Source organism: Impatiens glandulifera, chromosome 2, assembly GCF_907164915.1.
Source record: "Impatiens glandulifera chromosome 2, dImpGla2.1, whole genome shotgun sequence".
Taxonomy (NCBI): domain Eukaryota; kingdom Viridiplantae; phylum Streptophyta; class Magnoliopsida; order Ericales; family Balsaminaceae; genus Impatiens; species Impatiens glandulifera.
In genome coordinates, this window is record NC_061863.1 from 67938361 (window position 1) to 67961422 (window position 23062).

General features: G+C 35.2%; 3 protein-coding genes and 1 pseudogene across 6 annotated transcripts; 2 read left to right on the forward strand and 2 right to left on the reverse strand.

The window, feature by feature from the left end:
* Positions 1-5606: 5606 nt before the first annotated feature.
* On the forward strand, positions 5607-9578 carry LOC124928210 (annotated as a pseudogene).
* An 850-nt stretch (positions 9579-10428) lies between these two features.
* Positions 10429-12618, forward strand: LOC124926457 (lipase-like). Its single transcript, XM_047466686.1, has 7 exons — positions 10429-10728; positions 10826-10920; positions 11002-11206; positions 11281-11384; positions 11467-11922; positions 12038-12169; positions 12279-12618. Exons 1-7 carry the CDS (start codon positions 10444-10446, stop codon positions 12451-12453), a joined length of 1452 nt encoding a protein of 483 aa, XP_047322642.1. The 5' UTR covers positions 10429-10443; the 3' UTR covers positions 12454-12618.
* A 3774-nt stretch (positions 12619-16392) lies between these two features.
* Positions 16393-19399, reverse strand: LOC124926610 (lysM domain receptor-like kinase 3). Of its 4 annotated transcripts, none has more exons than XM_047466867.1 (10): positions 18462-19399; positions 18191-18364; positions 17980-18116; positions 17815-17862; positions 17604-17709; positions 17254-17518; positions 17029-17167; positions 16841-16939; positions 16565-16757; positions 16393-16512 (listed from the first exon to the last, which is right to left on the reverse strand). In XM_047466867.1, exons 1-9 carry the CDS (start codon positions 19147-19149, stop codon positions 16593-16595), a joined length of 1821 nt encoding a protein of 606 aa, XP_047322823.1. In that variant the 5' UTR covers positions 19150-19399; the 3' UTR covers positions 16393-16512; positions 16565-16592. The 4 variants fall into 4 exon arrangements, with proteins under 4 accessions (XP_047322823.1, XP_047322822.1, XP_047322821.1 ...); XM_047466866.1 differs by having other exon boundaries at positions 17254-17515; positions 17815-17904; XM_047466865.1 differs by having other exon boundaries at positions 17815-17904.
* Positions 19400-19552: 153 nt separating this feature from the next.
* On the reverse strand, positions 19553-21971 carry LOC124926611 (ribose-phosphate pyrophosphokinase 4-like). Its single transcript, XM_047466869.1, has 7 exons — positions 21423-21971; positions 20874-21189; positions 20687-20782; positions 20507-20575; positions 20279-20407; positions 20085-20184; positions 19553-19924 (listed from the first exon to the last, which is right to left on the reverse strand). The coding sequence occupies exons 1-7, from the start codon at positions 21794-21796 to the stop codon at positions 19791-19793; spliced, it is 1218 nt and encodes a 405-aa protein (XP_047322825.1). The 5' UTR covers positions 21797-21971; the 3' UTR covers positions 19553-19790.
* Positions 21972-23062: the final 1091 nt, after the last annotated feature.

Here is a 23062-nt window from a genome sequence, read left to right on the forward strand (position 1 = left end):
TAATTCACTGTACATATAATTATACTATGTCTATAAGATAGTACACCTTACGAAATGTAGTGTAAATGATCAATGTACGTTGGTTAAATAATATGAACGACAAATAATTTTGGGCTGGTAAATGATCAGTATACGCCGGTTAAAAATATGTACTACACATAATTTTGGGCTGGTATACACTGGTAAATAAAAATATGTACGGCAAAATATAATTAGGCATACCTCAAGTTGATTTAATGTTATTTATCTGAATCGGCAAAACAAGGCTCATCTAGAAAAACTTTTAATATAAATATATATATATATATATATATATATATATATATATATATATATATATATATTCTGTCTTTTAAATATCCATTTCATTAAAAAAAAAATTAAACACGACGACAAAAACATAAGATTGAGGGTAAATATTAGTTACAAAGAAACAATTAATTGACTCGAAGATTTTCAAACAGAGCAATAAAGTCCTCACACGAATCCACGAGCTTTTCGGATCTAATCTCCAACAACGCCATGATAATGACATTGTGAATAATTATTAACGACCTACTTTGGTTATTAAATATTATCCAATTTCTTTTTAACCAGATAAACCATAAGAAAATTATAGGGATAAATGTCCAACTTATATGTCTCGCTTTTTTGGTCGTCCCAATTCATGCCTCCCAATAGGCATTGACGGTCTCTGACATAACCAATTAGATTCAGGTCAAATTTCACAAAAGACTACATATATTTGTAACATCGTGACAATGTTAAACAGCGTCAAAATTTTTGCCACATTTAATATCCACTTAATTTATTTTTTAAATTCACATTATTTTTAATTTTTTTTCCATTCAAACAAAACTTATTTTTCCTTACCCATTTTTTCTCTCTCATTACCCTCCACAACTCTCAATTTTTTTTTTAACTTTTCCATCTTCCGATTTACCCCAAGTTCTTTTAGATTTTATCTTCTTCCTTCTTTCGATTAACCTCAAGTGCTTCCTAACTGAACTTTAAACAGTCATCATCGTTGGTGGAAGTTTTTGTTGTCTGATTCCTAAATCATAGACGTTGTGGCCAAAATCTCCATATAATGAATGTGAGACAATTTTATTATAAAACTAATGTGACTATTATTTTTGCTGATATATACATCTTTGGCTATCACATTTTGAATCATAGTTGAAACTGTTGTAGTTCAATTTTTTTTTTTGGGAAAACAATTTAACGCTATTTCATTAAAAATCTCAAAAGTAGGAGAGGGTCAAAATCAAAGTTAGACAATATCTATCTTTGATTAAAGGATGACAAACAACGATCCTAGAGTATCTAATTGGAAACAACAAACAAACAAAGATTATAGTAAAAAACAACAAAAGCATACAAGACTTACAGTTTTAAAATTCTGATTCTGTTGTGAACTTCCTCTTTGACTACTCTTACTTTGCTTTAGAATCCCAATTTGCATTCCTCAAAACACAATTTGCAATCCTCGAATTCCAGCGATTATATTTACGTCTCATCCTCACATATTTGGCTCTAGGCTTTACTATTGGTGATTGAACGATTGCATATGATGATGTTTGTTTGTGAGCTGCGCATTTAATGACTTCAACTTTGCCTGAGTTGTTTCGATCTACTTTTATAGTCTCCTCTTCACTTTCCTCCACTGCTTTTCTATCACTTCCATATGCTAATTTTCCATTACTTACATCCCCTAATTCTTCACATTTTCTTCCTCTAATTCTTCTTCATTTTCACCCTCTAATTCTTCTTCTTTATCCGATTCTTCATCTTCTCCTTCCTTTGATTTTTCATCTTCTCCTTCTTCTGAATCCTCAACATTTTCATCATCTGCTTCTTCATCTTTAGTTTCCTCTAGATGCTTTACAGTTCCTGATTCTTCAATTTCATTTTCTTGGGCTTTCTCATTCTTCTCCTGAACTTTTATGCTATCCTTTTGTTTATGAACTTTCAAGATTTCTTATTGTTCTTCAATTGTTTTTTACATTGATTACTGATATGTTCAAAAGTATTGCAGAATGCACATCTGTTTGACCCCCATTCATATGAAATATCCATGATTATGGGTTTACCTCTTATGTCAATAACTGTCATTTTTGCTGGTAGAGTACTTCTAGGGTGCACTTCAATGCTTACCCTAGCATATGTGATGTGTTCTCTTTTTTCCGTGATTGGGTCCATATATAATGGTTTTCCTAATAGACTAGCAAAATGACTAAGTGCTTCTGCATCGAACATTAATATTCCTTAGTTTGAACCAAATTTGAGCCGTTTCTTTTGGTTTGCTACGTAAGTTCAATTTTTCAGACCATCTTTTCAGCTACATGCAATTTGACCTAACATAAGTATGCCCCAACTTCAGAATATTCTCCAAATTTGTTCTCTACTTGAACTTTAGGAAATAAAGATCATTAATATTTGCAGATACTTTTTCTAGTCCAATGTGCTCCCATTGTTTTTTTTAGAAATGGCTTACGCCATTAATTAAGAAAACCCGAAAAGGGTTAAAGGAGTACAAAAGCTGAAATTGAGCTTACAACAGTTTGCTCAAAGTCAACACACGATGGCCATAAAGAATCCACAGTTGGCCTAAGAAATGCACACGAACATTAAATCATAGTACAAAAGTGAATAAGGAATGAAACTAACAATCAATCAACTAAAACAAGACGATAGGGGTTGATTTCCTTGGACTTGTCTCTCTTGTCTTTGCCCTTGTTCTTTCTTTCCTTCTTTCTTGTCACCCTTATGTCTTTTTGGGATATATTTCCGGATAGAGTTCCGTTTCTTCGTCTTCGCTAACTTCTCTTGTTACTTTTTCTATTTTGGGCTTGAGTTTGGAGTTGAGTGTATGAGTTGTTTCCCTTAAGGTGGTTTCTTTGACAATGTTGCGACTTTCTTTGGTTTCGGAGCTCATGGTTTTTGACATGTTTTGACTTTTGCTATCATTCACGTCGACGTTGGGCTTTTCGAACCTAATTAGTGGGAAAATGGCCTCGGTTTCAGGCTCGGTGGGAACGGGATCAATTTAGTTCTCGTTCACGTGTTCGTTGTGGTTTTCATTTGTTTTGAGGATTTCGATATAGGATTTCTTAACCACCTTGAGATTATCTTGTTCGGGGGTGACCACGGGTTTCTTTTTCTTTTCCCCGTCCTCTTTTTCTGGCTGCTTGTACATGACCTCAATGACATTCATGCTTCTATTCCGGCATCTTAACTCGAATTTTTCCGGTTTTGTACTCGTTGCTATCATTGCTTTAGCAAGGCATCCTTAGTGACTAGGAAAGATACACAATTTTTCCTATATAGTTACCAACAATTATATATTCCAACTCTTTAAAGCATTTCTCTTCAACTTCAAGGGGTAATTTAAACTCAAAAGGAGATTTGAGAATCTCAACCTTTAGTTTAAAATCCTCCAAGTAAATTTTGCCTTTGTATTGTACCTGAGTTTCAGCTTTCTGTTTAGTGTTTTTTTTCCAGACTTCATTTACTTTCCAACTTGAGTTACTTCTGATAGTGTAATTTTTGGTTTTTGGGCACTTCATTAGCTCCCGCATTGACTCTACAGACCAACTAACTATCTTATCATATTCTTCTTTCTTGAGTAAATTTCAGTTATGAAGGTAGTGAATATTAAGTTGGACTATGAACTGTTGAGTTTTTTCCTTGCAAAGAACAATCTTTTTTTTCCGCTGAAACAACAATTTCGAAATTTGATTCTTTAGTCCGTAGAGATTAGCTCTTTTATTATATCCAACCCTTCATTTTCCATCTTTGTTGACTTCTGCCTGAATACATTTTGTCATTTTAGTTTTTTCCTGAGAATTTTCTCTATTTTCCTACTACTCTATTTCAGCATTATCAAAACTCTGTTTCTATTCTATTTCAGCATTCTCAGAACTCTGTTTCTGCTTTGTTTCAGTCATCACTTTCTTGCTTATATCAATTTCCTCGAATTCTTTTACTTCTTTTGCCTTATTTTTGTTCTTTTTCCCCATTGTTGAAGAGAAGAAGACAATAATAAAGAAGAGTAAATGCAAAAAAATGGCAATTCAGAAACCTTAAAGATTTAATGACTAAATCGCTTCGAAAGACAACCTTCCGAAAACACCCAAGATTAGAGAACTAATCGACGCTCGCAACCAAGAAACAAGCGTCCAGAAAAGATATTGTTCAAGTTTAATTTTCATATAAACAGATTTTTGGTTATTTTGTAGTTCAATGGTTAATTTTCATATAAACAATTTTTGTGAGTTATTTTGAAGTTATTCTATTTGGTTGGACATGCCTTTTTTTTTTTTTTTTTTTTTTTTTTATTACTGTGGTTTCATTTTAGGAAGGACATCTGCATAATCTATGTGAAAAGAAATGAAGAGCAAATTGGAATTTAGGAAGGACTTATCTACAAAATGTCTATGCAAAAAAATGGAGAGCATATTGAAATTGTGGTTTCATTTTTAGGAAGGAATGAAATATTTTTTACATATCCCTGAAGGAAAATACAAAATTATGTGTTTGAAGTATAAAATTATGATTTTGTATGACCTCATTAATTATAATTTATATTTTTAGTTTTTGTCTCAATCAACTTTTTTTCAAATATTAATGATTTTTAGCCATAACTAATCATTTAAATAATTTATTATATTTCATCCCTCCATAATTAATATTTTATAAACAAAGTCTTAATAAATTATTACTTTTATAACAATTTTTATAATTAATCAATTAAATATTATATATAATAATAATAATTAAATTTAATAAACACCACATTAATTCATGTCATCACAGGTTTTATAATTCACATCAGATCTTTTTCTCTCTCATTCTCTTTTTTCTTAATTAAATTTTATTTTTCATTATCACATTATATATATATATATATATATATATATATATATATATATATATATATTTCCTTACTACCATGTATCATCTAAAAATTATCTAAATTAATATTAATTCAAAATATAAATAATTTTTTTTATTGTTGAAAATACACTTACCTTCATAATTTTTATATTTATTTTATTATTTTTTTTGTTATAAATACAAGTACTTTTATAATTTTATATTTATTTTTTTACCTTATATATATATATATTATTTTCATCATTAATTTTATATAAATATATTTTATTTTTTATAATACATTTTTTCTGTCATTATATATATATATAATATTTTTTTTATGAGTATAAATAAATTTTATGTTAATATAAAAATTTATTAATTAATAATAAATAATAAATACAAAATATATATACATACATAAAATAATAAAATTATTTTAACAATCAAAACTGATTTAACGGTTTAAATGTTCAAATTTCATGCTTGCTTAATACAATAATTTAAAATAAAAGTATTTTAATATTTTAATTTATAAAATGAGTAAAAATTGAATAAAAAAATAATTTTAGTTGAGATTTTTTAAAAATAAAAAAATAAAAGAATAAGGTATTAAAAGAAGACGTGGCTCAACTGAAGTCTGCCACGATTCTCGGTTGTTTATGATAAAGCGCTATTCTCTTTCTCTCTCTTTTTGCTTGCTTGTTTGCTTGCTTCCGAATCGTTTTCGGAGGATCTTAAGTTGTTTTTCTTCACAAACTCTCACCATTGATTCATTCATTTGATTTGATTTGATTTGATTTGATTTGATTTGATTCATTCACACTCCAATCAAGCTCACTATTCATCATTTCTTTACCTACATCGCCATTACAAACCTTTTATATATGTACAATTTTCCACTTTTGCCCGAGGAGGAGGAGGAGGAGGAACATGAGCAAATCCATCGCCCACTGCTTGCTTGATCAGCAGATTAATTCATTTCCTTCAACTCCTTTTGACCATCAATCTACTAAGATAAATGCTTCATCCTCCTCCTCTAGTATTGCTGCTTGCTGCTGTAAATACTTTATCACACATTACCACCATACAATTCTTCATCTTCCAACAAGGAAACAACCACCGTTGAATGGAAACACGTCCTTCACCTACTCGTCTTCCTCGGGCTGTTTTGGCTACTGGTCCCACTTCTCCGAGGTCCACTTTATATTACCCCCTAATCCTATCATTCGTTTCTCTCATTTACTCTATTCATATCTCTACACACTAGACTAGATTTACTCAATTCAATTCAATTCTTTTCATGAAGATTTGCAGATTTAGGGCGATAATAAGGGCAGATTTGCAGATTTCTTTATCTGAATAAGGGCGATAATAATATTGCAGATTTGTACATCTTATCATGCATAATATATGATGAGGAAAAGAAAATCATTTCCAATTTTCAACCATTATGTTGCAACCATCTGCAGAATACCTTGGGTCAAATCTTAGAGTGGAAAAATGCATGGCTGTATGTGTTTTATCTTCTATTTAATTAGATCAGGAAGTTCAATTTCTGTGCTAGCATAACTGACTACTTTTCTTGTTAGCAGATTTATATATTCACAGAAGAAATCATACGCTCTGGATCAGCTGCTTCACTATCATCACTTCTTAATCGACTTGACCCTGTCCTGCGTGAAATTGCTAACCTGGGAAGGTTGACTATCAGTCTTTTCCATTGATAAACCTAAAGAAAGAAAGAAACAAACAAACAAAAATGAAATAGAGAGTTAGAGAGCTAGTAACATTCAGATTTGTTCTTGAGTACTCATCCTTTCCTTGATAGTCTAATTATTACAAAGACAGATATAATTGACAAGAGTGATTCTGAGGGATTACTTTAACATCCATGCAGTTGGCAAATTATTAGTCCGGTGGAAGTTGTTGGATATTATGTGGTGGTTGTAGATGAGTTACTTGGTGTTCAGAACAAATCTTATGGCCAGCCCACAGTTCTGGTGGCAAAAACTGTTAAAGGTGAAGAGGAGATTCCTGACGGTACAGTTGCTGTCCTAACACCTGACATGCCCGATGTTCTATCTCATGTGTCTGTCCGTGCGAGGAACGGAAAGGTAATTGGCCTTATTCTAGGACTTCTTTCTTTCCTTTTTCCTTTTCTTTTTTGAAAATGGAATCGAGTTCTTATGCTCAACACTGAGCTATGAGTCTCCACACGGCTGTCTTTTCTCCTTAATTCTTAAGCAAATTTTCTGACCTTTCTCCTTTTTTCCTTGGAAGGTTTGCTTTGCTACATGCTTTGACCCCAACATTTTTGCTGACCTTGAGGCAAAACAAGGGAAACTAATACACCTAAAACCTACATCTTCTGATGTTGTTTACAGGTACTTCTGCTTGCATCATCTGTGACAAAACTACATTCTTTTGTGCGCCAAACATTTTATTCACTGGTTCAATGTCTTTTATTGGTAGTTTATAGAGCTCCAACAAATATTTTATGTGTTTTGAATATCCAATTCACTTTCTGTTTTGTTCTTAATTGTAGTGAAACAAGGGAGGATGCTTTAGGGAGTGCAGATTCAAGCAAATTAATACAAGGATCTCTTCCCTTAGTAACATTGACAAAAAAACAGTTCCTTGGTAGATATGCCATTTCATCTGATGAATTTGTGCCTGAAATGGTTAGTTAACTTGATACATATTATATAGGTGTATATGTACTTCAAAAATTATGAAATGGAATAATATTACCAAATGCTTTCTTATATTCATTTTGGCAAAATTGGACTTTGCAGGTCGGAGCAAAATCACGAAATATTGCATATCTTAAAGGAAAAGTGCCATCATGGGTAGGGATTCCTACATCAGTTGCCCTACCCTTTGGAGTTTTTGAGGAAGTGCTTTCAGATAATATTAATAAGGTTTCTTCCTCTCAGAGTTCTTATAATTCCATGACCCCAGTTCATACTCTTGCAATACTTCTCCTCTGTTGTAATTTTCTCAAAACTTGCGGAAACCAAATTCAGTCACATGTGTAAACTTTAGTCATCGCAATAGCTGCATTTCTTGAATGGTAGTGAGCTGATCTAGTATTTAGATGGGAACACTCAGGCCTTGTTTGATGAAGGGTGGTCCATATCAATTCCCTACATCAATTAAATACTAAAAATACGAAATACAAATTAGGAGGATATGATTAAAATAGAATACATTTGCAGGTAGTAGCAGAAAAGCTGCAAGCCCTGAAAAAGAAGTTACATGAGGGGGATGTGAATGTATTGGGGGATATACGTAAGAGTGTATTAGAGCTTGGTGCCCCAGATGAGCTGGTATGTTTTGGCGCGCATTTTACCCTTTTGTTTCTGTTTCTGCAAATGATAAAGAAAAAGAAGATGTGGGAAAACTATTTCAGGTGAAAGAACTGAAATTGAAGATGCAAAGTGCTGGAATGCCTTGGCCTGGTGATGAAAGTCAAGAAAGATGGGAACAAGCATGGACAGCTATAAAGAATTAATGATGTAGCATGATTGATGACATTGAAATTACTTAAAAAAAAAAAAAACACAATATTCTCTCTCTGATTGTAATGTGTTGTGTTGTGGTGTTGGTTCCTTCCTTCCTTCCTTCCTTCCTTCCACTCTAGGTTTGGGGTTCAAAGTGGAATGAGAGAGCATTTTTCAGTACAAGAAAGGTGAAACTAGAACACGAGTATCTTAGCATGGCTGTCCTGGTTCAAGAAATAATAAATGCTGATTATGCATTTGTCATCCACACCACAAATCCATCTTCTGGTGACTCATCAGAGATATATGCAGAGGTTATATATATATATATATATATATCTTCACAATCTCTGTTTGTTGGTTGATTGTATTAAATCCGTTATATGACACACGTACACACACACACACACTGACATACAGGTGGTAAAAGGCCTAGGAGAAACTCTAGTGGGTGCTTATCCTGGGCGTGCTTTAAGTTTTCTGTCTGCAAGAAAAACAATCTAAGCTGCTCTCCACAGGTAAAGTGCTGAAAACTGATTTGGATGCTTTCATTCTCTGTGGTTTGGTAAATATTAAAACATGAATGATTTGGGCAGGTGTTAGGGTACCCAAGTAAACCTATTGGACTTTTCATTAGAAAATCCATCATCTTCCGGTCGGTCGGATTCGAATGGTGAAGATCTAGAAGGTTATGCTGGTGCAGGACTATATGACAGGTTGGTTTGGTTTGGTGTGTTATAATAATAAATAAATAAATAAATAAAAGCTAAGGATTTGAAATGTAGTGTGCCGAATGGATGAGGAAGAAAAGGTAGTGGTTGATTATTCTGTCAGACCCTCTTTCATAATAGATGGGAAATTCCGTGAGGAGCATTGCTAAAGCTGGGAATGCAGCAATAGAACAAGTCTACGGTGGTTCTCCACAGGACATTGAAGGTGTAGTCAGAGATGGAAACATCTATGTTGTCCAGACAAGACCCAAATGTAAATTAAATATTTATTTATCTATGTTATGTGTTTAACTTTGTCAGACGACAAATTCTGCTAAGCCCGATTAAATGATTAAACGACAAATTCTGCTAAGCCCGATTAAATGATTAAGTGTGTTTGTGAGTTTCATTGTTGTCATATTTTTTAATATTTTGATGGTTCACTGTAATATTATTATTATTATTATTATTATTGTTCATGACATATTAAAGCTGTAAATTAATTAATTTGAAACGCAAAAAGTAATGAATGAATGAATTAATTAGATAAAAAGATTGATATAATTTGGCTGCCAACTAATACTAGTTAGGCTTTTGTGTTTATTGTACACGGTTTATATTAAATAGGTTTAGGTAGGTAGGAGTTAGCTGTTTATGGATGTACCTAAGTAACTGATATATATATATATATATATATATATTAATATATATAAAGAGGGACAAGATAATACCTAATAATAATCTAACCTCAGCTTAAAAATAACAAGATTATTATTAACTAAAACCCTGCTTTGTACATTGATAATTAAGAAGAGTATATCTTGTAAAAACAGTAACTTTCCAGCTATAACTCTATTAATTCGAGACCATGGGAAGAAACGCCCACAATAGATTATTATTATTATTATTATTATTATCTTATTCAGACTCCTCCAAGTCCAAGGAGTAGGAGTAGTATTAACTCCCCCAAACTTGAAGTTGATTTGGTATTTAAATAAATCTTCTTCTTGGATCAATTAACTAACTAACTAACGGTTAAAATAAAGAAAAGAAGCATATGAGAATGAGTCTGGCACGTTTTGTTTTGTCTTGTTTGCCCCGGTGGTAGGAATTAAGGAGGGAGGGAGGGAACCGTTGGAAAAGAGGGCGGGCTGTCTGTCTGTCTGTTGTCTGGAAGTAAGTTAAAAGAAGAAATTGATTGGTGGTTCAAACTACTTTCTCTCTATTTCTCCTCTCCATTAACATTCAGTCACAAACTTGTGTGTGAGGGTGGGGGATTAATAACAACAACTACTACTATTACTACTACTCGTGATCTTTTTCTTCTCTTGATAATTATTATTATTATTATGATCAGATTCTGTTTTATAGCTGCAGTGCAACTATGCGAGCTGATTCTCACCTCTCTTGTTCATTTGTTATACGCCTTTTACATATTCAGCTCCGCCGTGGCGGGTGATCTTTCCCTTTCCTTGAATCATTTATTTAACCCAAATCTAATCAACAACAACAACAACCACCACCAGAACCAACAACAAGACCACCCAGAACCAACAACAACAACCCAATCCTCCTCAAATGAACAAGTGCCGCCTATTGTCTTGGTTCATGGAATCTTTGGCTTTGGCAAAGGGGTATGTATGTATGTGTGTTTGTTAATTCAATTATATATTCATTCATTCATTCATTTCTTCTTCTGGTTAATTTATTGTCTTTTTTTTTTTTTTCCAGAGAATGGGAGGTTTATCTTATTTTGCTGGGGCGGAGAAGAAGGTTGACAAAGTCTTTGTGCCCGATTTGGGTTCATTGACAAGTATCCATGATAGGTACTACTAGTAGACTGAATTTGCTTTTGGATTTTACTTGACAAAAGTTTTCAATGTTGCTTTTTTATTATTAATTAAAAGGGCTCGGGAACTGTTCTACTACCTGAAAGGGGGAGAGGTTGATTACGGAGAACAACACAGCAAAGCTTGCGGCCATTCACAGTTTGGAAGACTCTATAAACAAGGACACTACCCTCAATGGGACCAAGACCATCCTCTTCATTTCGTCGCCCATTCCGCCGGGGCTCAAGTTGTTAGACTTTTACAACAGATGCTTGCTGATAAGGTAACGTACGTACTAGTAGTAACATTCATCATCATCTTCTTCTTCTTATTAAAATAATTCAATCAATCAATTAGGTCTTCATGGGTTATGATAATACATCAGAGACTTGGGTCTTGAGTATAACCTCCTTGTCTGGGGCTTTTAATGGGACTACAAGAACTTATCTCGATGGAATAAGGTAAGTAATTAAAGTAAGAGAGAGATCTTAATTCTTCTAATATAACATAAAAGAAATGAATAGATGTTTTTAATAAGGAAAGGCCCGAAGATGGAAGGTCTTTGAAACCCGTATGCTTGCTTCAACTGTGCCGGTTGGGAGTGATAGTGTACGATTGGCTAGACATCCCCTGGCTAAAACGGTATTACAATTTCGGATTCGATCACTTCAACATGTCCAGGAAGAAAGTCGGGGGGGTGGAGGGGATAAAGGGCCTCCTCCTTGGGAATTCTGGTACTAGTACTCCATTTGCTTCGGGCGATTGGATTCTTCCCGACCTCACCATTCAGGGTTCTATTCGCATCAACGCTCATCTCTCTACCTTCCCCAACACCTACTATTTCAGTTACGCAACCAAGCGCACTATGAAACTAATGAACACTACTATTACGATTCCTTCCACCATATTCGGGATCCATCCATTGCTCTTCATTAGACTATTGCAGATGACCCAATGGAGACATCCTTCAGATGCCACACCACCTTATAAAGCCTACAAGTCAGTCAGTTCTTTCCTTCTTCTTCTTCTTCTTTCTCAATCAATCAATCAAATAAATATACATCATATCTCCATCCGTCCTTAATGCCTGCTGCTGCTGCTTCTTCTTCTTCAGGGACCAGGATTGGTGGGACAATGACGGGGCACTCAATACTATGTCCATGACTCACCCTCGCTTACCCCATGAGCACCCCAGCCAACAACTGTTTAACGATTCTGACTGCCACCCTTTGCAGCCAGGCATATGGTTTCTTAACCCCCCTAAACTCTTAACCCTAAACCTATCTATCTATCTATCTATCTATCTTGTACACACTTATATATTTATCCTTTGCCTTTGTTCTTCTTCATGCCAGGTACTACAAGTTTGTTGAAGGAGACCACATTCTCTTTGTAATGAACAGGGAGAGGGCAGGACTTCAATTTGATCTCATTTACGATACCATCTTCCGCCGATGTAGAAAGTATGTTTTCAGGAAGATGATTCCTCCTTCACCAAATCAACAACAACAACAACTTCATCAATCATAATAACACCACACTCTTACTCTTTTCTTTTCTTTTCTTATAGAAGATATACACACGCACAAACAAACACATGACTTATCATCACTCTTATTGCTAGATAGAATTCACACAATTGCTTTGTTGTAAACTCTCATGTACCGAATATCATTTACTTATAATAAATGCTACTCAAAAATGTCTTCCCCAGGGGGGGGGGGGGAGTTTGAGCAATTTCTATGTGTGACTTTCATACAAGCCTCACTTCATACTCCCCAGCCATCGTTATGTATCGCACCTATGGAAGAGCTTGGTAGCCACTCTTCTCAATCATCTTCAGATAAAAAACTAAACATTAATAAATTAGGTCGGTAGAGACCTATCTATTCTAGTGAGCAAGCAGTGATTTCACAGTGTCAATACCTGAATCCGCCCGCCCGAGGAAGAAGCTTCTTTGACATTAAGGCAAACTTGCAGCTCTTTGAAATAAATGACAAACCAATCGTCACTACCACAGAGGTAACGGAGGTCACTTTGCCCCCCGGGGCCAAACCTGCTTTTTAACGAAATGACTTATTTGATATAAGTGTCAGCGCACAAAATAAAATGCGCTGGTGACACTTTTATTTATTTTTGAACGAAAATGCCTCCGTTGCAAGATGCAACCTCCGATTGCGAGACACAACTGGGTGCATTGTGAAAAGTCCACGATGTCATTGCTATATAATTAAAAAATCTTTTTCTTCCCATTTTCTTTTCTTTTCTTTCTTCTCTGTTCTCTCTCTTCACGGTCTTCTTCCTTCTCATCATCTTTCTCTCTAAAAAGAAGACGGACCCCCGACGTCGGAATCCCAGCGAAGGACGTCGGAATTCCAGCGAAGACAGACAATCATATGTCCCCTACTGGTATGTTTCCTTTGTCCTTCACTTGTTGTTTATTTATTTCTTTGAACGCATTGTTTGTTAGGTTTATGGATTGATTGGTATAAATGTTTCCGTTGCGGCAGATTCCGGGTGCGACTCGCGAATGCGGTTGCGTCTCGCGACCAAAAGACCATTTGTAGTTAATAATTGCATTTCAATGGTACGGTTGCGTCTCGCGATTGATAATATTATTGTTTTCAATTACAGCTGAAGTATTTACTGAAGTATTTGTCGAATTAGTTGATATCATCTATCAGAAGATTAACGTGCAAAAGTCTACATATGATTTAGTGATTGAAGTCATGTATGATGTTCCGCCAAAACTTCCCCCTGTTGTTATTGATGAAGATGATGATTTGGGCACCTATATATCACGGTTGATTTCGGGTCGCACTTCGTCACCATTGTGTGTCTCTGTAGTAGAGAAGTACCCAAGTCAAGATAGTGTACTACCACTACTTACTTAAAAAACTATACCTGGAGTTGTTCCTCAACAGATTGTATTTGAAAGTGAAAATAAAGGAGGAGGAGGAGAAGGAGAAGATGAATGGGCTTATCATTAACTAATTAATTATGAACGGGTTAGTGACTTGCAAACTACTATTAGTGTCGCACCAGAAATTGCACGCACATCGCACCGATCATCAATACCTAAACCATATAGTGCAAGAGCATCAATGGGGTACATCATCTAGTGCAAAAGCATCAATGGGTACACCATTTAGTGCAAGAGCATCAATGGGTACACCATCGAAAGACCCGACAGACCTATCACCGACAGACCCCTCATTTGCGATGACATTAACTAGTGAAACCGTATTAGAAGTCGGTGCGTTGTTTGATAATAAAAACGAACTTCAACCGAGACTATATAAATATGCGATGAATAATTATTTTGAATTCAAAGTGGTGAAATCATGAAAACATCTTTGGTATGTGAAATGTTTGGATGAGACATGCAAGTGGAGATTATTTGTTATGAAAGGTAATTTGTCTGAGATGTTTGAGATTTAGAAATTGAACCAACAACACTCATGCTCAGTTTTGTCAAGGCAGAGAAAAAATGCAAACACTAGCATGAGTTATTGGGCAGTGCATGAAGAATAAGTACATGGACCATCACCATAACCACTTGCCTAAGAAAATAATTGAAAATATACAGTGAACTTATGAGATATTTTTGACTAATAATAAGGCTTGGAAGGCAAGGGAAAGGGCTTTAATGACGGTGCGAAGAACAGTAGAGGATTCCTATGGGAAATTGTCATCATACATTTACATGTTGGAGAATAATAATCCTGATATCATAACAGACATCTAGACAGACGAGCTCGACCATTTCAAGTATATGTTCATGTCCATAGGTCTCTCAATTAGGGGTTTCAAAGCCTTTTTTCGTCCTGTATTATGCGTTGATGTCAGTTTTCTTAAGAACAAAGTGAGAGGTCAACTATTGGTGGCTATTGCATTGGACGCGAATGAGCAACTATATTCTATCGCATTCGGCGTTGTTGATTTAGAGAATAATAACTCCTGGACTTATTTTATGTAAAAACTGAGAGAAACAATTAAATTAGTTGATGATTTCGTCTTCGTATCGGATAGACACCCAAGCATCGCCAATGCCTTGTGTGCTGTTTTTCCATAAGCAGACCACGGTGCGTGCACCTATCATATAAAGATTAATGTCATATGAAGTTTGATTTGGCTTCTCGTGCGTACACTATCCACCACTTTAATCAGTTTTTTGACAAGATCAGGGTTAAAGATCAAATCTTGTCAAAAAAACGACGTCTTCTCCTTTATCAAATCTTGTAAGTGTGATTTCATTGTTTTTCAAGAAACTCTATTAAACGATTTAAAAGATGATATGTGGTATTCTGATCTTCTCAAAACAGAGGATATTCGATAGGGATCATATTCTCTATCCATAAAATTCAAATTTATCTTCAACGGCAATATTTGGATTTTCTTGAATTCATAATAGGCCCTTGTCGTGGTGCATTTACGACGATTTCAATCTAGTCAGATCGCCAAACGAGAGGAAGAATGTGTTACGACTTGAACTGTAACTAGTGTTTATGGTTCTTGATTTCAAAAATCAAGTTTTTGATCTCTAGGGCCGGGTGAAAATATATAATCAAAATGCAGCGGAAGAGTTTTGTAATGAAGAATTTGGGATAAGAGGAAAAGAAGAATCAATGGTGAGAAGAGAATACTGCTGTCTATATACCAAAAAGTCCAAAATAAATAATCAAAACATAAAATACAATTGGGGTGAAGAACTTTCACAAGTAATTTCATATATTCATTATTTCATTCTTGGTCATTGGGAAAGAGTGATCAGCCTTATATAGGTATTGATTTGTCCAGAATTTTTATAGAATTCAGTTGGTTAAAAACAGAAAAGTAAAACAAAACAAAATATAAAAATTAAAACATAAATCTAGCCCAAGTGCACACTAGGACCGTGGAGGATTTGGAATTATATTGGGACCGCAGCCTTTATTTTTGGACCGTAGCAGAACGTTAAAAAGATATATAAGGGAAATGAACATCTTCAATGCATTTATCAATAATTTCTTCTTTATTGATCCCGACTTAGACCGAGCTAAGTTCATATGGTAAAGAGAAAATAATAATGGCAACATGTCAAGAATCGACCATTTTCTCTCTTCTCCTAAAAATCAAGTGGCTCGCACAAAATGTTTACCAGACCACCGATCAATTACTCCTAGAGAACCCTCATTTGGAGGAGGAGAGATTGAATCTGGAGTAAGAATGTAGAATTTGTTGGTGATTGAGGAGGCGTTTGTGTGTAAGGAATGAATTCAAGGGATGGATTCGAGTTTGTTTAATCTTGTGTAATGAAGATCAAAGAAAAAAAAGTGCAAAGTTTCACAAATGTAATGCTTTAGAATCATTTATAAAAAAAAAATCTTGGTTGTTGTGTTTGAGCAAAGGTGCCAAGTTATTTAAAGGTAGCTATGTTTTATGAATTTTAACAAAATAAAAATATTCAAAATTAATAAATGATGCAATATTTTTTTTAGGTAAGAAAGAAAGAGTGCGTAATTAAATAAAGAAAATGGATAATTAATTATTTTATTTTGTACAGAGATGTTAAGAAAGAAATGAGTATATATATATATATATATATATATATATATATATATATATATATATATATATATATATATATATATATATATATAAAATAGGTTAAAGATATTAATTAATCATCATCTTCCATTTCCATTGAAGATGACGAGTTGACTGCTGCTCCCAAGTGATGCTTCCCACTCTAAGGATGACGTCAGTATTTGGGACAGCACCACCACCACATCCCTCATATCGGGTCTATCCACCGCTTCTCCACTCAAACACCAACGAGCCATTTCTACCATCTAATTCATTCATTAATTATTTCATTTTTTTCATTTTATATATATATATATATATATATATATCCAATCAATCCATTAATTACCTTGAATACGTTCTCCATAGGATAGTTTCCCTGCATGTTTTCATCTATTATGGCTACCAATGCCTTTAATGGATCTTCATCTTCAAACATCTTGTCCACCTATATATATATATATATATATATATACATTGATTCATCTTCTTCTTATTCTTCAGTACATGTACTGTATATATAATATATATGCTTACAACAGTGATAAGAGATTTGAGTTTCTCAGGTTCTTCAGTGTCACGGACAAGTGCTCTACTGCCTGTTACAAGTTCTGCCAGGACCACCCCAAACGCAAAAACATCTGTTTTAGTCGTCACCTGCAGCTCCTTAATAGACCTGCCAGCCATGCCATGCCATGCCATGCCATCCATCATTTTTTAAAATTAATTACTACTTCTCTAAATCAAATTATAACAACTTACTCTGGAGGAAGATATCCTGGAGTCCCAACCAACCGAGTTACAATCAAATCATCATCATCATCGCCATCATCCCTTCTCTCCACAAGCTTTGCTAATCCAAAGTCAGCTACCTTTGCCCTCAGCCCTTGGTCCAGCAGGATGTTGCTCGTCTTAATGTCCCTATGCACATAACGGGCTTTTGTGTGGTCGTGAATGTATTCAATTCCCTTTGCACAATCTACGGCAATCTGTGTCCTTGCAGTCCAAGAAAGAGCCTGAAAACCTGCTGTTTTTCAACATCACACGCACATTTATATATATCAAAGATCAATTTTATATAATATTATAATTTAAAGACAAAATCAAATTACCTTTGGTCAAGGGATGATGAAGGTGATCGCTGAGAGAACCATTTTGAACGTATTCATAAACTAGATAGAGATGTTCATCTCCACTGGCATACCCCAACAGCTCCACCTATAAATTATATAGTAAGACCTTATTCTTCTTCGTCATCTATCTATATATGTCTCAAATTAAAACCTAAGCTTAATTCAATTCAATTTGATTCAAGGTACTAACCACATTTATATGATGAATCTTGCACAAAACCTTAAGCTCTGCATAAAACTGCTTACATAAGTTAGACTTCATCTTCTTTACAGCTACCTCCTGAAATTTCCCCCAATTTAAATATATATATATATATATATATATATTGAGAGAGATATATGGTTTAGGGTACACCTTCTGTCCTATCATCCCCAAATACACCGTTCCATATCCCCCCACTCCTATTCTTCTCGATTCGTCAAAGTTCTTTGTCGCCTCAGCTATCTCCTCAACCTCATACGTTACCGGTCTTTCCGTTTCAATTACAAAACCTGAATTAAAGGAAAATATGTCTCATTTCCTTCCTTATCCAATAATAATGTCTGTCTGCACAAACAGTTCTGACCTTCTGTCTTTAGCTTATGCTTTTGCATCGAATGCAATTGGTGGTTTTTGGCGATAGATTCTGTCTTCCTCTTCCTGATGACGAGGATTGCACCCAATGCACATAGTGTAACCAGTGTTACAGTTGATAATACACCTGCAACTATGCTCCATCTCTCCCATTTTCTTGACTTACCTGTGAAAATTAATCAATTCGATCAGTGTTTCTTCTAGCTTTAGGGCAACAGATTATGTCTAGTCCAATCCAATCACCTTAATTTTACTATATATACCTCCTGACTTTGGTGGAGAAATTCCATTCTTCTCCATTGGAACAAAGAGCACCCATCCCACATCAACAAAATCAGAATTGTTCAAGATTTTGTTCAATTTCAGAATCCCGTCTACTCTAGCTGAAAAGCGACGCGCGATATCTGACAAAGTGTCGTGCGGTTGAGCTGTATAGGTCACCACTATGATCTGTGAGCTGCTGTCGACACAACCACACAATAGAGGAACAGTTACGTTATTTCCAGGAGAAAAAGTAGTGTTTTCGCCTCCAACTTCCAAAGCCTGTCCACTGTATTTCTTGTTGGAGACGTCTCCAAAAGTGTCACTTGGCTGCACACGATAGACCGTTCCATAGATGAACCCTACGGTTGTACCCAGAGAGCCGTTAATCTCGTTACAAGAACAAGAAACGGACACAAGCCAATCTTGTTGTTGCTGCTGCTGGTCGTTTCTGTAGATATGGGAGGGATCCACAGAGTAATATGATGAAAGTTGTTGTTGAGTGAGACCGTTGAATTGATGATAGAGCAGAGAAGAGCATGTTTGGGTCCGGTTAGAGCAGGAAAGAGGGTAACTTGTCTGGTTTGGACCAAGAGAAACTTGATAAGAGGAAGTTGTTAACAGTAGTAAAGACGTTGCTTGGAGAAGATTCAGGAAGACCACAAGTATAGAAAGGAGAGTGTCTGCCATGGAGGAAGCAGCTAGCTAGCTTTGCTTTGCTTTCCTTTCTAAAGGAATTAGAAAAAGTAACAAAAAGAAGACCGAAAGAATCTTGAAATCTGGAATATGGGTTTCTTTCCTATTTGTCAGTACATGCTTTGTCTTGACTTGAGTTGTGTATTTCTGTAGGCGGCAATCATTGTAAAGTTGCATTTGGAACCAGCTCAAATACTTAACTTATCATCGACCAACATATATAAATCTAATATTGTTGGGTATTTGACCCTACTTGCATTTAAGATACTATATAATTACAACATATACTAATTACTATATATATATATGTTCACTCGTTGGAAGATCTTCATATGTCTATTATACACTTTAAAGTCAACGTGCTTTGTTTTTCACGATTGAACCAAATGGTTGAATAAGAGACAATGATAATAATAATTATTATTATTATCAAGTGCATTGGGGAAGAAGGTTAACCCAATTCCAATTCGGACAAGTTGTTAATGCAAAATTCTGTCTCGGGAGCCTGTGTTAACAACAGCTCATAATAAATAAATAAAATTAACAAATGAATTTTAAGAATACTCCCTTATAGCTTGAGGGAGGCGTTTGATTTTGCATGCTTTGTTTGCAGCTGATCCGCTCATTAGGAAATGTCAAATCTGAAGAGTAGCAGCTATGGATGTAGCAAGACTAAGAACTTCAAATGGTGGCCTGGTTTTCACCTCCTTTACAGTTTGTGGGCATGAATCTGTTATCCAGAAATAAGTAAATCCATTCTCTGGAGAACCTGTGATATTGGGCAAGCAATCTTAGAGACCAGCTAGTTTACTAGATCCAATAATATATAATAAGAATTAATTAGGAATCTCTTGTAATATATATATACATATACATATAAGAATCTTATGAAACAATAAAGCTAACCAACAAAAAGTATACAAAAATACCTTCATTATTGGGTTTGAAACGTTCGAAGGACCTGTTTGGAAAAATCCCATGAGTCGCATAGGCGCTGACTTTTGCCGCCCCATGTTTTGCCAAGACTTTCTAGAAGAGAATAAAAATTTTAATCCTAAGGTAGTAAGCATGGGGAAAAAGACATTCAAATGAAAAGTAATTAGGACAAGTAATTAATTGTTACCTGGCATTCGATAAGAGTGCCACCAGATTGCACTAAATCATCGACTATCACAACGTGACGTCCTTTAGGATCCCCCTCTTTGAGACGCACGATTCTTTGATCACCTTCTCTGACTTTTGCACAAACAATCTAATAATTGAACAGATGTGATTAATTAATTTCTCAGACAGAAGAAAAGATGATGATTAATGTTAATGATGCCGCCAATTAAGAGGCAGGATAGCTTACTGATGGAAAATGTTGCAGCTGCTTATGAAATCTCTTCCATGCACCGTCGTCTGGGAAAGCAATGGATATCTATTAATAACAATAAAAAATTATATGGTGAGTTTTCATATGATGATTGGTGATGCCTCAGATGCAGCTTCTTCTTCTTCTTCTTCTTCTTTTTTTAAGCAGAAATCTTACATTGTCAGAATCAGGGAGCTGTTGAAGCCTATTCTTAAGCAAGGGTATCCCACTCTGGAAGCATGGTAAGACATTGTCACCAAAGTAGAATCTCTCCTAAATAGAAACCAACGCAAAGTAGAAATTAAAACAAGTGAGATAAGATATAAGATTAGATGTTAAAAAAATATCTTGATCATCCGTGAACCTGCAAGGCATGAATATCAAAAATGACCAAGCTAGTTGGTCCTCCGCTTGAAATAGGTACGTTGGACAAGATTCTGGCAAGGGTAAAAGCGGTTGCAACATCTCCCTCGTCCTCCATGCGCTCGAATGTTCCGGTGGGGAAAAATGGGAGCACAAGTGTGAATGAGGAAACAAATAACTTGGGCAGTGCATAGATGACAGACAGTTGTTCAAATATCACTCCTGGCGAACTAAATGACCCAAGAAATGCCACATGCCGTCCCCGAATGCCATGAGCATTTGATATGAACAAGTTGGGAAATCCATCCTCAAATTTCCTAATCAATCATGTTAATTTGTTCAAACAAATATCACAAGTATATGATTCCTAGTTAGCTAGTCCACTGATTTCACATGAGATATATATATATATATATATATATATATATATATGTAAACTTAATTCTTTAGTTCTAATATAATAATCATCATTATTATTATTCGATCTCTTTGCATATACATACATCATGAATTAATTTAAATATATATATATATATATATATATATATACCTCCAGGAGATGCTACGGAGCTCAATCGCATCAGACTCGGCGGCGATTCGCTCGGCGAGGGCCTTCATTTCGTTGCAATAGAATAGACAAACCCTCTTAGCGTTGTTCTTCAGGGAAGATGAAGTCGCCATTGTTAAAGAAGAAGGAGACGGCTTGAGGATTATGTGAATCGGATCCGTTCCTGAGACGCAGTCAACCGTCCATCTCTGCGAATTCTCGAAGCTGCATCGGATTCCATTTCTGGCGAAACACCGGGGCTTTGAAAATCTGAAGGATAGAGAAGCATGAGAATGAATATTCGAGTAGAATAGGGGGGATTGGCCGATGGATTTTCCAGTCGGAGACGACGGAAAGGGCGGAGCTTCTGCCGACATATGCGGGGAACCCAGAAGCTCACAGGTGGAAGTGCGATCGATAATGCAAAGATCGGTGTCGCCGGCTGTCTGTCTGTCCAGCAAGCGAACAATCAATCAATCGCCAGTCGCCACAGATAGAGTCCGTCGTCAATATATGCAAGTGCCAAACGGACGGGCGGTGCGCTACTGATCCGATCCAATTGGCTGACACGATTGATCTATTATTATTATTATTATCTCTTGTTAAAAAAAAAAAAATAAGCTATTTCAAAATTTTATCATCAGTCGGGTCAGGTGAGTCCGGTACGCTCGCTAATATTAATATTGGGAAATTGGACAAAATGAACCTAATAGTTACTCTATTTGTATCCGTGGTAATTCGATAATTTTTATTAATCTTGTGACCCTTTTATTTTTTTTTTTGACGAAAATACATTACTCAAGAAAAAAGATACCACTACTTACATACCCAATTGGTCAATTCAAGAAAATATACTACCACAATCACTTACTCAAAAAAGTCTATCAGGAGTTGTACCCTCGGATGTCTTTGAAAGTCAAAATTAAACAGAAACTATTTGCCTCATTATGGGATACTTACGCATGACTTGAATGCTACTTACTAGTGCCGCACCAACAACTGCACCCACGCCTCAGCGAACATCAATACATACACCATCTAGTGCAAGAGCATCAATGAGTACACCATCTAGTGCAAGAACATCAATGGGTACATCATCTAGTGTGAGAGCATCAATGGGTACATCATCTAGTACAAAAAAAACATCAATGGGTACACCATCTAGTGAAAGAAGAGCATCATTGGGTACACCATCGACATACCTGACAGACCCCTCATTTGCGATAACATTAAGTAATGAAACCGTATTGGAAGTATGTGCGTTGTTTGATAATAAAAAAGAACTTCAACTAAGGTTATATTATATAAATATGCGATGACTAATCATTTTGAATTCAATGTGGAGAAGTCAAGAAAACATCTTCGGTATGTAAAATGTTTGGATGAGACATGCAAGTGTAGATTGCGTGCTGTGAAAGGTAAATTATCTAAGATGTTTGAGATTCGAAAATTCGACCAACAATATTAATGCTCAGTTTTCTCGAGGCTAGAGAAAAAAAATGCAAACACCAGCCTGAGTTATTGGCAATGCATGAAAGTAAGTACATAGATCATCACCATGACCACAAACCCATCGTGAAACCATAAACATAAACCCTAAACGGTTTAAACCAAAAATTAAACTAACCTGATTAATAACGACG

What these genes read in the sequence shown, in the direction of transcription:
- LOC124926457 (XM_047466686.1), top strand. Translation starts at nt 10,444, where the DNA reads ATGATCAGATTCTGTTTTATAGCTGCAGTGCAACTATGCGAGCTGATT. An exon ending in TTGACAAGTATCCATGATAG is followed by an intron (nt 10,921 to 11,001) that starts GTACTACTAGTA and finishes ATTAATTAAAAG; the next exon opens with GGCTCGGGAACTGTTCTACT. An exon ending in ACTTATCTCGATGGAATAAG is followed by an intron (nt 11,385 to 11,466) that starts GTAAGTAATTAA and finishes TAATAAGGAAAG; the next exon opens with GCCCGAAGATGGAAGGTCTT.
- LOC124926610 (XM_047466865.1), bottom strand. Translation starts at nt 19,149, where the DNA reads ATGGCAGACACTCTCCTTTCTATACTTGTGGTCTTCCTGAATCTTCTC. An exon ending in TTCTCCACCAAAGTCAGGAG is followed by an intron (nt 18,365 to 18,461) that starts GTATATATAGTA and finishes TAATTTTCACAG; the next exon opens with GTAAGTCAAGAAAATGGGAG. An exon ending in AGATTCATCATATAAATGTG is followed by an intron (nt 17,710 to 17,814) that starts GTTAGTACCTTG and finishes TATAATTTATAG; the next exon opens with GTGGAGCTGTTGGGGTATGC.
- LOC124926611 (XM_047466869.1), bottom strand. Translation starts at nt 21,796, where the DNA reads ATGTCGGCAGAAGCTCCGCCCTTTCCGTCGTCTCCGACTGGAAAATCC. An exon ending in CTCCGTAGCATCTCCTGGAG is followed by an intron (nt 21,190 to 21,422) that starts GTATATATATAT and finishes ATGATTGATTAG; the next exon opens with GAAATTTGAGGATGGATTTC. An exon ending in AGCTCCCTGATTCTGACAAT is followed by an intron (nt 20,576 to 20,686) that starts GTAAGATTTCTG and finishes TGTTATTAATAG; the next exon opens with ATATCCATTGCTTTCCCAGA.